Below are 14,720 nucleotides of genomic sequence, written 5' to 3'. Positions count from 1 at the left end.
ACTCCATCTTTATGTTTGCAGCTAAATCTTTAATTTGGTGAGTTACCTTCTTTCATTGGAAGGTGGTGTGATTTTTTTTTTTCCTATTGAGTCTTCATCCTGTAGACATTGAGCAAATATCAGTCCTTCCGTGTTTATTCGTTTCTTCACCCCATGTGTAACTCTCCAGCTACTGTAATATAACAGCTTACCCTAAACTATGCTTCAGTTGTTTTTCCATTTCTATTTTGAAAAGCTCTAACAAATTTTGACTTTTAAAGAACTCATAACTTCTTTTAAATATTTAACTCCTTTTTTTTACTCCTTTTTCTTTAAACTGAATGATTTTCAAGATGACTACAACTTAGCTCACACTACAGTCCTATTCTGAAATGTTGAATCATACACCCTATGATGAATTATTAATGTATATAAGGCCAAAGGAATGAGGTTTTGTTGTATTTTTGTTTATAGTTAATCTTAATACTTTTTCAAAAAATGTTTATTATTGCAAATAAGACTACAAACTGTAGTTACTTCCTGTGTTTTCACATAGACACAAAGCTTCCGGATTTTACAATTAAATGATAATGAAGTTACAAAAATTATAGTAGGCATAACCTAAGTAAATAGCCAATGAGAGCACTAAGGACTGAGAATAAACTAACCTCTGAAATAAAATATATTTGTGCCCTAAACGTGCTATCTAGACCCACATATTCCAGAGCAATGATGTCATTATACAACATGACGTCTCTGGAAAATTATTCAATGTATTTGTGAGGGACTAGACCAAGTTAAGTCTTAGTACTATTATGATAATAGATTTGACCTCTAGGACTTCCTGAGAGGGTCTCAGAGAACTGCTGTTAAGGGAATGAATTTGCTGCTGTTGTTCAGTCACTCAGTCGTGTCTGATGCTTTGCAACCCCATGGACTGTAGCATGTCAGGTTCCTCTGAATTGAAAGAGGTCAAAACTGGAGGTTGGAAGGCCAATTAAGAGGATGCTGGGCTCATCTATGTACTGGTGGTTTTCCAACTTGAAGTGTATCAAAATCCCCTGGAGGATGGCCACACCCTACTCCCAGGGTTTTTGATTCAATAGGTTTAAGGTCAGGCCTTAAAATTTGCATTTGTAATGAGTTCCCAGGTGATACTGATGCTGCTTGTTTTGGAGCCACACTTTGATAACCACTGCGCAAGGACCTTTGGAGAAGGCAATGGCACGCCACTCCAGTACTCTTGCCTGGAAAATCCCATGGACGGAGGAGCCTGGTGGGCTGCAGTCCATGGGGTCGCTAAGAGTCGGACATGACTGAGCGACTTCACTTTCAGTTTTCAGTTTCATGCACTGGAGAAGGAAATGGCAACCCACTCCAGTGTTCTTGCCTGGAGAATCCCGGGGACTGGGGAGCCTGGTGGGCTGCTGTCTATGGGGTTGCACAGAGTCGGACACGACTGAAGTGACTTAGCAGCAGCCCAAGGACCTTGCTGCTCATCCCAGACCTCACCCCAGATATACTGTGTGTGTTCAAATCTTAACTGTGTAGGATCCCAGGTGATTTGTATACATATCCAAGTTTGAGAAGCACTGCTCTAAGATGCAGTTTCAGTTCAGTTCAGTCTCTCAGTCATGTCCGATTCTTTGTGACCCCATGGACTGCATCACGCCAGGCCTCCCTGTCCATCACCAACTCCCAGAGCTCACTTAAATTCATGTCCATTGAGTTGGTGGTGCCATCCAACCATCTCATCCTCTGTCGTCCCCTTCTCCTTCCTCTTCAATCTTTCCCAGCATTAGAGTCTTTCCCAATGAGTCAGTTCTTCGGTTCAGGTGGCCAAAGTATTGGAGTTTCTTGAGGCAGTTTATGGTATCCTAAAAGCTGAGTATAGAGAAAAGCCCAGAAGTTTAAAAGTTATATAAGAGAAAAAAATAAGACTTAGTGGCTGGACATAGAGAAGTCAGGGAAAGGGAGAATTCACCAGAAATGCTTTCATTTCTTCTGGCTTGAGCAATTGTGAGTAGGTGATTGATTCCTGTTCGCTGGGACAGGGAGCACAAGCAGATGAGTATACTTGGAAGAGTGTGTTTGAATTCAGTATTGAGTTTATTGACTGCATGGAGTTCTCTTTTAGCCCCCACAATATTGGCCATATGTGATTAAACAATAAAGTCCTAGGCTCCTGGTGCTGGGAAGGGATTGGTATTACATAAACTTTAGGCACACATGCACAGTTCTGTTTCTTCTCAGAATCCACTTATGACAGTTATAAATTACTAAAAATAAAAGTCTCTTCCACAAAATGAGTTTTTAAAACCTGTCTCGCCTCCTCACAGCATTCATTCCCATGGACACAAGTAAACAAGTTAGAGACACAGAGTAACTGGCGAAGATCATGTAGCACCCATCAATAATTGGAACCCTGAAGAACAGAATGGGATATCCCAGGTGTCCCAGCGCAAAACAGATCAGACTGTGATGCATGAACAATGTGGGCAGACTCAGTATGGCTCCCTTTCAGAGTGGGGATCCAGTCTCACCAAACAGTTTCACTAGTTCCCCAAAGTCCCCCTTTTAAAGAATTCCTCCAAATATTACTTATAGGTAGCTATGTACCTGACCAGCTAGGCCAGGATTCTAATTCACAAAGAGGGCTGCCAAAGGTAAGCAGTTCTGCCTTATGGAATGAATGAGTCAGTTTTCTGTCTGGATGTGGGAGACATTTCACTTTCATCCATTATTTTATTTGATCTTCACACTACTGCCAGGTACAGCAGGCATTATTATCTTCAGTTTACAGACGAGGAAGCCGAGTTTGAAGGTTATTAAAGGACTCTTCTACAGTTATTGAAATGGTAGGAGGATGTACTGGGACTGGAACCCAGGTCTCCTGACTCCAAATTGCGTGCTCTTTTTACTGTAAGTGATACAGTTCAACTAAACATCAGACTGATCTATAGGACATTAGTTCCGTTTTTTAAAACTCCAGCTTATTTAAAGAGCTGACTTGAATGAAATGTTCAAACAGTGTCACCTGATTTTTAAAAATAGCTTGATTCAGAATACATTACAGATTATTACTGAACTTTTATTTTAATTGTCAAGCAATTAATGATGAGTCACAGCAAATCTGTGGGAGCATAAAATGCTCACATTGTCCCCAGGTCTGTTCATTATCCTCTGTGCTCTCTATCCTGATCAATCAATAGTTAATTAATAATGATGTGCTTCCCAAAGTACAAGGTTATAAATTAATTTAATACTCATATGCATATATTCTGTAGGAAAAATGAGTGGAAACTGCCTGCCATGCCCATCTCATTGTAAGAAAATGTATGTAATGATTACAAGCATATAATAAGAATGGTTGGCCCAGCCAAATGTTTGTTCATTTCTGTTAATCAGTATTCATTTGAGCTACTTCCATGCAGTTCATGGAAGCAGTGCAATCAGTTGAGTAGTGTGGCAGATTTAAATCAGTAATAAAAGCCCTGGGGAAATTAACAAGACAAAACATTAACCACAGACTAAACATTAACATATATTAGCATTTTTATGATACCTGTAGAATTGTTAAATGGGCATGGTTGCTACTGTTTAAAAGTTTATGTTGTATATCACATAATTTCAATGTATATTTTGTTTTAAAACTTTAAGATTTAATTAAGTGAAATTGAACAATGATATGATAGACAATTGAACAAAATGAACTTCAGTTCATTCTTTTCATTTAACTGGAACCTTACGGCCTTTTCACACTACCCTCTCCCCAGCCCCAGGCATGGGGGGAAAATCCATGGCAAGGTTCCCTAAAACAAAGACCACACATAATATTCCACCAGAGTGGACTGCAGGGTCAGAATCAATATTAAATTGTATAACTATATAGGATATTTTATTTTTAATTCTTCAGGATTCTACTACATCCATCGACAATGGAAGACTAAATTTATATGAATTATTTAGCAACATTGCTCAGAGAAACACTCCTTGCGACCACAGTCATCAGCTGGATTCTAGCAGAGTAGTTATTCTGTCATTAAATAAAACTGAAAAGGTCCCCTAGAGGTCCTCAAGTCTTGGTGGCCTCAGGCACAGCTCTTGAGAGGAAAGGAGCTGTACTGCTCACAGGAGAAGTCAGTGGGATATCCATCTTACCAATTAGAAGCGGTCAGATTGCTGAGGGCAGTATGTGTCGTCGCCGGCTCAGCTCGCGCCACTGCCTTAGTGATGGGAACTTTTCTCTCTTCACTTCTGCTGCTTCCTCTCCTTCCTCCTCTTCCCCCTTCCCTCCTGCTCTTCCTTCTGTTATGGACCATGTAAGTTAAAGCACACACACACACCCACCCGCCCGCCCGCCACCCCACCCCCCTTAGCTGCTTTTTAAGAAAGAGAATGTAAAGTCATACACCTGATGTTTAAATCGAGAGCAGTTAGGGCTAGTTAAGAGTAGGGGAGAGGCAGAGATACTCATTAATGTAGGCCAGTATAGCTAAAAGCTTAAACCTCTTGAATTCTTGTAGCCATAGGATTAACCTGGAATTTCCATTTGGGGAGAAACTGTAAAGGATATACTCAAGCCAGATACCAGAACAGACCTGGCAGGATCCAGGGATATCCTGCAGGCAGTAAGCAGCAGGCTAGACCTACTTGAGAACCACGTTCCCACATCCAACAGAACTTGACATTCAGTGCTTTGGTATGGTTATGAAATGAATCTTGTCTGGCAGGTCAGAGAGTTTAAATCATTCCATGAGCAATACTTTCTGAAACTTTGGTCAAAATTGGGTATCACTTTTCTGTTGATCTTTAAGAATGAGCCCTTCTTTGAAGTATAGTTTTAGAGGTTTCATAATCATTATCTTTCTGCAGTTATGGGTGGGATGTCCACATAACTATGGAACCAGGCCACACCAAGCCTCAGAGTCAATCCTTTTGATAGAAATCCATGGCATGGGGGGGGGAAAGCAAAAACAAAACCATAGGTTTTAAAGTCAGACAGATCTGGCTTCTAGTCCCCGGCTCTGCCATTTACTAGGCATTTGACTCTGTTTTAGTTGCTTAACTTTTGTGAGCCTCAGTTTCCTTATCTTTTAAGATAGGGTCAATAATACCTGTACTATATGCCTCGGAGCACTGTGGTAGGACTCACTGGATACAATAGGGAATGGGTGGAGAGGTTTCCTGTGAGGCACCAGGCTGGAGAGAGAGATTATGTTACAAATGCAAGGCATTGATGTTGATGAGAAGCTTACAACAGACCCTCTTTCTCTGCTCAGCCATCTGGAGGGAAAGATCAAGTCTGAGTTTTTTGTCACCTGAGAGTTCCTAGAACCAACAATGAATGGGTGCCTGAGAATGAATTTAATCAGTAGAGTATCTGCATTTCTTGACATGTTGATTATGGGGTGTATGTGTGAATTGCATCAAACCCAAATGCTTGGCATAGTTTCAAAATCTTCGGTAAAGTACTCTACTGGGAAAGGAATCCCCACATTCTCAAAGGAGCCCAGAATAAAATATGGCACTTCAAATACCACACCTTCCTCTTTTGAGACTAGAGTTAAAGGTGGATTGGAACTATGGGAGGTCAAAAGGAAGTCCTTCCGTCAGTGACAGGTGGAAGTGGGGTTGTAGGCCACACTTCCTGATGTCCAGTCTGCTGTGTTCTTACTTACAAATACCTTGCTGGGCCCAGCAGTGTATATTCTCCAGGTATGTGCAAAGCCAGTGCTTCTGGACTCTGGTTAGAGGGAAAGATCAAGTCTGAGTTTTTTGGTCACCTGAGAGTTCCTAGAACCAACAACGACCTGCTGGCCTGGATATGCTCAGAGGCCCTGGCTTCTTCTAACACTTTGGATCTTATAACACTTCAGAGCACTATTGCTTTCCCTGCCACAGGTTCTGGCACATAAATAAAGGCACCATTAGGAATCACAGTTCATGGAGAACAAAAAGGTTTTATATTCCCGGTCTACTGATAGAGACACCTTCGTATCCAATAAATTCACTCCAACTAAGTAGATTTAAAGGTAGTGGTATCCTTGACTAGGTACATTAGTCAGTGAGAAGAAATTGGACTGCACTTTTTATTTAAGAGTCTAAAACTCCTGGGCAGGATACTGATTTCTCAAATGCCACTTGGGAGGCTGACTTCTTTAGCAAGTGCAGCTATAGAGTAAGAGCCAGGTCTCTCAGCATAGCCTGAGGTTTCCCAAGTAGGGAGCTGAAAGGACCTCTTTAATGTGAATACCGCATCTCTTTGTAAATTATGTTTTCTTTTTATGTCTACTTCTCAAAATAAGCTCATAATATTCACCTACAGCTCACACAGTGTGGAGGAGAAAGATGTGGAGAGAAGGGCCCAAAGGGGGGTCTACATTTGACAAACGCTTTGTATATGAGAAGAATTTGCTTCATGGTAGATTTGTGGAAGAAAATACAGCCTGTCTGATAAGATGTGGCAGATTTCAGATGGGGCAGTGGGGGTGTTGGCAGGATACCATTGTTTGCCCCTTACCCCACACAGAGCCTTGGGAAGTCGGCTTGATAATGCCACATTGGGTGGCTTGGGAAGAAAGGTCAGACTGCAGGCTTGCTACATTCTCATTTGTTCTTAACCTTCCTACTTCTGCTTCAGCTGCCCCCCTTTCCAGTAGATTTGGAGGGACTCAAAACTTTAAAGTCTTGCTGGGGTCCAATTAGTATTCACTGATACAAAGGGCAGACTTTCAATGGCGAGGGAGATTTTGCAGCTGTGGGTTGCGAGTAGGCAAGTTACTGTGCAAGATGTGTGAAAGATTGTGATTTTGGTGCTGGATTTGAAGCAGGTGTCGATGAAGAAAGTGTGTCCTGTGCTCCTGAATGTGATGATTAGAATACTTGAATCTCTCTGAAATAAACTCTAACATTGATATGTGTTCACAGAGTCATAAATAGATATTTATGGAAGGAAAATCAAGATTTTGTTCCATGAACGGTCATCTGCAGTTTAACAAAGAAATGCCTATGTGTCTAAGGACATAATTTTATGATGCACAGTCTGCACTCAGTTATTTGTAGCTGCATTATGTAAGTTCTTAAAATTTAACTCCCCAGTGCAGCCAGGCAGCCCCTGCCTAAAGTACCCTACCAGACTGCCACCAAATGGGGCGAATTCAGAGAATACAGACTCTTCATTTGAAGTTAATTAGCCCAAGTCAAGTGGCATTACATAAACACATCTGAAAAATTCAGTATCATACATTCCAAAGCCAAATGGAGTGTTTTAAAATGTCTGCAACTTTTGTTTTATTCTCATTAAGATAAACTATTGAGAAGAGGTGGTCTGAATATCATGCTGTATAGGTGCTGTCTTTCATAAATGGAGGTGATATTACTGCGGATTCTAAATTTTTTTATACTTCAAAAATTCATTTATATATGGATAACTTTCCAAAGCTATACCAGCTACATGCTATTTGTCCCTTTATTAAGAGATTGATAACTTAGTGAATATGATCAGGACCATCTTCAGAAATCCAAAAGCTGGGATTAGCACTCAGAGCCCATGGCCTCTCGGTAGAATGGTATGCCAGATCAGATACTAGGATTTTCCTTCAATTCACTTCAATTATGTCTTTACTAAATGCCTAACCGTGTGTAAAATCCAATGTGAATTCCATGGAGGTATAGAAGTTGACAAAGATATAACCTTTGTCTTCACAAGGTATCTCTAGTATTTTTCCTAAAGTATACAATCTATATTTAAACCTTGTCTATGTTTTTGAGAATGGGGAATTCTTTCTTATCCCCAAACATAGAATGTAAGCAACTGGAAACCAAGCATCATCTTCTTGGAAGGCGATGTTGCATTAGCTTTGAAGTCAGACATGTAGGTTCCAAGGCAGACGGTGAATCCACTGCCTGTTTGTCTCAGGCAAGTCACATCACCTCTCTGAGCCTCAATTTCCTCAGCTGTAAAATGGGAAGTCTGAATCTGATTATGAATTGAAAAGCCCTCTGCCTAATTAAGTGGTGGCGCTAGTGGTGAAGAACCCACCTGCCAATGCAAGAGATGTAAAGAGACGTAGGTTCAGTCCCTGGGTCAGGAAGATCCCCTGGAGAAAGAAACGATACCCCACTCCAGTATTCTTGCCTGGAGAATCCCCTGGACAGAGGAGCCTCATGGGCTCCAGTCCCTAGGGTCGCAAAGACCTGGACATGGCTGAAGCGACTTAGCACACAGTGAGTTGCCTTATTAAAATAACACACAAGGAAACGAAGCATAGCATCTGGCACAAAGGGAAACATATGTTAATATTCATACTTATATAGAAGTTTATTCAGGCTTTTGACTGAAAATGAACAAATAACAAATCTACAAATATTTGCACCAAATCATTTAGATTTGAGATAAGAAAGCTGATGCCATTTTTATCATTGCTCTGAGTATAATAGAGCTAAGCTTTAAATTCTAATGCTGTACACCTGAGATTTATATAATTTTAAAAAGAGCTAGCAAAATGCTCAGAAGAATCGGATCACTTTGTGTGCAGGAGGTTGCTCTTCTATTAACAGACTACTCTGTACATCTCCCACACACCCCTTCACTTCCTACACCAAACCTTCCTAAACTTGAAAGTTTCCATTTGTGAACTTCCTAGGGATAAATATCAAGTGCCATTGAAAGGTATCAGTAGCATAAGTCCTGTGTAGAGGGTCCTTTCTAACGTGTACTTCACTATAGAAATAAGGCATTTTCATCTGAGAAAATCTGTGAATAGACTGCACCCAAAGTGCCCCCCCCGGTCTTCAGCCTTCCTGGTTCTTTGCCTTAAAAGCGTATCACCTTTTTTGACTCCAGTAATAGCTTCGTTCTGCTCTTTAAAAAGAAATTGGGGAAGAAATTGAAGTGCTTTTCAGAATTTGTTTCTACTATCATATCTGTGAAAGTATCATATAATTATATTGCATTTCTTTTTTCAGATTGGCAAGTTATGTGCCCATTCTCAACAACGTCAATATAGATCTGCTTATTATCCTGAAGATCTATTTATTGACAAGAAGGTATTAAAAGTTGCTCGTGTAGAACGTGAAGAAACCTTATCCAGCCGAAGAAGGTGAGAGGGTTTTTTTTTTTTTTCCTTCTAGATTTCAGCATACAATTAGCAATTGTGTTTTAAGATCAAAAACCACTGGAGTGAAGCTTCTTAAATACATGTTATTTAGTTCTTCTGAGTAGAGTATTCAATTAATTAAATTCTATCCTCTGTTAATGTTAAAAGAAAAAAGATATTGTATTATATCCAAGCCATATTTAAATGTAAATTTACCATATGTAAATATCCAGTACAGCAACACAGAGTGGAATAGATTTCCCAAGATCTTTATTGATTAAGCAAAACCTTTTTTATTTATGATCTGGTCTCACAATTCCATGGCTTGGTTTGTGTCTTTCCCAATTCCCAGACATTGAGTCTGGGGTGAGTTCACCAAAGAGAAACTGGCAAGACACTCTGATGTGTACACACCTACAGTGTACACTCTACACACTCTTTTAAGAATGATAAAATGAAGGATTTGGTTTCAGTTCCTTCAGAAGGACAACTGTCCTTCAGACAGTTGAGGGACCAAATTAAAGTTTCTTATTCTTTTCATTCTTCCTTCCCCCATCTGGATTCCCTCCTTCCCTATTATAGTTTCATGCTTACCTATAAAGGATAAAAACTGGATTGGGAAGTTCAGTGCAAATCTTGAAGAACTGATTTCCCCAAAAGGACTGCACCAGTAGCCAACCCTGCCACTGGCTCAGGAATAGCTAGACATGAGTTTAGCCTTGTGATGACTTTGAGAGGATTGGGAGAGATTGGCCTAGAGATGGAAAATTAAGAGATGAAATAAGTAACAGTCTCAGATTTGGACTAAGTTATATTCTTTCATACCCATTTACTACAGGAGATTTTGAAATGGCAACTCTTAAACATATATGATATAGTTTAGAGTGAGAGAGGGCAGTAAGGCCACTTGAGAGACAGTCCTCCAAAGCATTTCAGGAAGTCCCATTGTCTTTGTTGACTTCCAACCTAATACATTTCTAGTTTCCCTAGAGCAGCAGTTTTGAAGTGTGATTTGAGAACTCAGGGAGTCCCAGAAACTCTTTCAGAGGTGTGTAAGATCTTCCTTTTACTAACTACATATCTGTGTGAAGCTGGTTTTTATTCATACACTTCAACCAAAATAATATATGACAACACATTAAATACAGAAACCAATGCCGAAATTTAGCTGTCTCCTGTTCAGCCAGGCAGCGAAGATATTTTGCAAAAACACAAAAGCTTTACTGCTTTTCACACTTTTTTCATTAAAATGTTATTTATGCTAACATATCAAGACTTGTTGGTTTAAAATTAATAATAAATGAAAATTTTTTTCCTGAGTTTTAATTTCTAAAACAGTAGATGTCACTATATATCATGTAAACAAAAGCTCTTCGGGGTCCTCAATAATTCTTAAGAACCTTTTGGGTTGTGTTGGTTATCTGGGGCTATATAAAAAGTGACAACAAAACATAGTTATTTAAAACAACAAACATTTATTATCTCCCAGTTTCTGTCAGGACTTTGGGAGCAGCTTAGCTGGGTGCTCCTTAGTCTCAAAGAAATTTCAGTCAAGGTGTTTCCTGGAGCTGCAGTCCGCTGACAGGTGACGGGAAGCAGGAGGGTCCACCTCCAAGGGGACTCATTTACACGTGGAACAAGTTAGTTGATTGGAAGGAGGCCTCCGTTTCTTACCACACGGACCTTCTGAGTGTCCTTATAACACGACTGCTGACTTCCCCAGAATAAGTGATACACTGTCATTTCTGATGTATTTGATTTGTTAAACACAAGTTACCAGTTCTAGTCCACATGCAAGGGGAGGGAAATTGAGCTCCACCTCTTGAATAGAGGAGTGTCAAAGATTTTGTAAACATATTTTTTATTTTGGCAGTGCCGCAAGGCATGCAGGATCTTAGTTCCCCGAGCAGGGATCAAACCTGCGCTCCCTGCAGTGGAAGTGTGGAGTCCTAATCACTGGACCACTGAGAAAGTCCTTGGACATATTTAAAACCATCTCAGGGGTCCTGGCACCAGAGTACTCTGAGAACCATTTCCACATAGCAAAGGGGTTCTTTGGGAAATTTTTGTCTTTCTGCGAAGACGAAATTAAGGCATTTCTCGAGGCCCTTTTTAGCTTCTGTCTGTCCCCTGTCCATTGTTCTCCGTTGCTTTCACTCTGCCCAAACCACCCGAGAAATTAACATTACTTGTTGATCTTTAACTAATGGAAATCTCTTGCATATTGCACTGAAATGAGGAATTTATATAATATTATGTATTATTTATAAATAATACATAAAATGAAACAGAAATTATAATGTTTGTTATATTTGTTTTTATTTACAGAATAATATAAATTACATATATAGTACTGTGTGTATATATGTGTGTGTGTATGTACGTGCATGTATGTGTATATATATATATTTTGTTGTTACTGCTGTTGTTCAGTTCAGAAATTTGGGAAACACCTATTATGTGCCAGTATACACACTGAAAGTCAAAACACAGTCTGCTCTGCCAAGTCAGTCTAATGTGGAAATAGACTTAAGTACAAATAATTTCAAACCAGTTTTATAAGTGCAAAAGAATGTGCAGAGTCTATGGAGGCAGCCAACAGGGGAGGAGAGAGCTCTGCCCAGGTAGAGTGGAGGCTTCATGGGAGATGTGGTGTATTAATTTGTAACAGAATCACATGTAAAGCTTTTTCAAAATAGCACAGTATTCCAGTCACATTTTGAGTTTACTCTGTCAACCTAAACACACTTATAAGTAAATAGGTTTATTAAGATCCTGCTGCCTTCTATCTTGGGCTCTGTGAGATCCATTCCCTTTTGCCTTATTGGGGAGAGCCCTATGGGTGTTGATTCCTCCAGGGAAAAGAAAAAAATTGGTAAATGAGTTCCTGGCTGAGCACCCAGATTTGGCACTTTGTTAAACTCATTTTTGAATTTGTTGCTAACCCCCAAAGAAAAGAAAGGGTAGTGAGAAAAATGTCAAAACCTGTAGACTTGAGTTAAGTTGCAGTCAGGTAGGACTCCTTGGGTGTTGGAAACATGAGCCCACCCCATAATGCTTCTCATCTTTTTTTGCAAACTGAAGCAAAACTGAGATGGAGCCCTTCTTTCTGAATTCTCTGCCGGAATAAGAAAACAAAGCAACAGGAGAGTATCTGATTTCATTTAACTCTCTCAAATAGGCATTGTAAACCCTCTTAGGGAGAGTGGAGAATTGAAGGTTAAGATGCTCTCTTGCTAAATGCACTGCCCCCCGCAATCTGATGTTATTAAGAGGGCTTGTTTGGGCAGTGGTAGCACCTTTGTAAATTTCTCTTTTTGTTCTGCACAGCATTTCACACTGTCCAAAAAATATCTGTGCCTCCAGCACCCCTCACACCCATGCTCCAGGGCCATCCTCTGATAATTGGAAAGGAGCCCTATTGTAGCTTTCAGTTTGTGGAGGTTGTAAGCAAGCTGTCTGAATCTGATTATGAGTTGAAAAGCTCCATTGCCTTATTAAAATAAAAACACACAAAGAAATGCAGGATTCCTTTGGTAGCATTCAGAAATCATCTGTTTGTTTTGTCTGCCCCCAACTGGGTAGTTTGCAACACACAACTAATCTTAGAAATTGCTTAGTTCAATTTAAAGGCGATTTGATAACTCAACTGGTGGTCTAAGTATGGGACTCAGCAATCCTTGGAGATACAAATATTGAAAATATCTGTCATCAGATTTCAACCAGTGAGGATAGGACAAGATGTACAAGTAGGACAATCAGAATAGAAGAAATGATATTTTCACAGCCCTTTCCAACTCGAACATTTTCAGCACATCTCAGATGTCAGTCTGACCCTCCTTTGCTCTAATGAATGTCTCTTTCACCACTTCCCCTATGATACTACTTACCTTGTCATTTGCATATCCCCCCAAAGTTTGGTATTTTATGACATGAGCACTATCTTTCCCTTTTCCAAACACAAAATCTGTAGTTGAATATAGTCCATTCAGCATCTACATACCAAGCTTCTGGCCCAAATGCTAACCCGTGAGAAAGTCACATGGTCCCTCTACCCTCATGAAATTACATCTATGTATTCCAGCCTTCCTTGTCCTGCACTCCCCCTCCTCCCTTTCCTCTCTGACTTGGCCTAAAGGGGCAATGGATTAGGTGACACTAGTAATGACCTAGAAAGGAAAGAACAAAAGCTGATCTCAGCTCCCTGGTCCAAAATCAATGCTTACTCCCACTGCCTCTCCGATTGCTGCTCTGGTTTGGCCGGGCAGCTTTGTAAGCTCAGTGGTGCCTTCCACCCTCTGAACAAAACAAGAAAACATGTCCTGAATGAATCAATGAGTTTCAGATCTGGTACAAGTCATTCTGCCCAAAATAGAACTCTGCTGCTTTCAACATTTGTCAACACCATCTATGTTGGTATAAGGATTAGGCTCTGATAAATAGGAGGAGCTTCTAGCCTAGTTAGGGAGACAGAGACACACAATTTTGATACATTGATGGGTGAGTACCAAAACAGAGCTATGTACAAAAGAATGGCAGCATCATAGATGGGGAAGTTAGCAGCTCTCTTGTGAAAAGGTAACTCTTAAGGTGGGCCTTGAAGGAAGAACAGAAATTCTACAAATGAAAGAAGGAAAAGAGTGTATTCCAGGCAAAGGGAACAGTATGAGAGAAAGTCTGGGCTAGTCTTTGGAATGGTAGAAAATGATAGTTTAGCGTCAGACTGTGAAAGGTTCTCTGCAGCAGAATTAAGCATGATTCTGCATCATTCTAATGATAATTATTTTAGTTTACATGCTTTTTTGTGTTTTCAATTTTTTTGAGCTCGTATTATTTTATATTAAGAAAAAAAATCCTAATGATAAAGGAGAAAAGTTCAAGATCTGCAGTTGGGGATGAAAGGCTGTTTTTATTTGCAGTGGTTTCCAATTAGTGCTGCTTTGATGCCTGGCCCAAGCAAATCATTGCAAGAAAGCCAAGGGAAGCCCCTCCCCCACAACTCAAGAAGGGGACGCTCCTCTTGAGGATGGTGGGAGACCCCAGGGAAGATCACGTGTGCCCATCTGCAACATTTCAAAATAGTTCGTGCATGCAAAGGGGCCCTCTCCTTTAGTTCCACATTTAACACATTGAAGAGACTCTTTTTCCTGAGTAGACTGCTGTGAGCAAGCATTGGGTTTGTCCCAAGCGAGAGCCTATGGCTCCACTATTTATATGTGAAATGATATGTTTGACATGTATGATTAGAATAAAGTGGAATTGGAATCAAAGAACATTCCCTTCAATTAAATTGTTTTTTCCATTCCAGGCGACTAATTGTCCAAAGTTTTTTCTTTTTTTGAACCAGAGACAATTCAGTTGAGCAGACTGCCTTATTTCATGAGTGGAGGTTTTTCTATTGTCTGTCACGTGCTACTAGCACAAAGAAAAGAAATCTGAACTGAGTCACACGTGGGTCATTAGTATGTCAATTTAGTTTTAGGTATCTTTCTTTAAAGAAATAAAATATTCAACTCATCTCCTTCTAAACTTACTAGTATAAGCAGGGAGACAGAAAGTTACTTAAGAAAAGAGAAAAGTAAAATATACTTAGTTCCCATGCCAGAACAAGTGTAGGAAGGAGTGACAAAGAAGAGGAGA

At 40.0% G+C, this 14,720-nt stretch overlaps 1 protein-coding gene across 1 annotated transcript in view; it reads left to right on the top strand.

Annotated features, from left to right (window-relative positions):
- The window catches only part of GPC3 (glypican 3), a 463,318-nt gene that overhangs the window by 294,007 nt on the left and 154,591 nt on the right, over positions 1 to 14,720 (top strand). Inside the window, exon 4 of the mRNA XM_070783773.1 lies at positions 8,950 to 9,083. Coding sequence (XP_070639874.1) covers positions 8,950 to 9,083 — 134 coding nt within the window. The remainder of the gene's footprint in view (positions 1 to 8,949; positions 9,084 to 14,720) is intronic.

This window comes from Bos indicus, chromosome X (genome assembly GCF_029378745.1).
Source record: "Bos indicus isolate NIAB-ARS_2022 breed Sahiwal x Tharparkar chromosome X, NIAB-ARS_B.indTharparkar_mat_pri_1.0, whole genome shotgun sequence".
Lineage (NCBI taxonomy): Eukaryota > Metazoa > Chordata > Mammalia > Artiodactyla > Bovidae > Bos > Bos indicus.
Note: the sequence above shows the minus strand (reverse complement) of the source record. Positions and strands in the feature narration are given on the sequence as shown.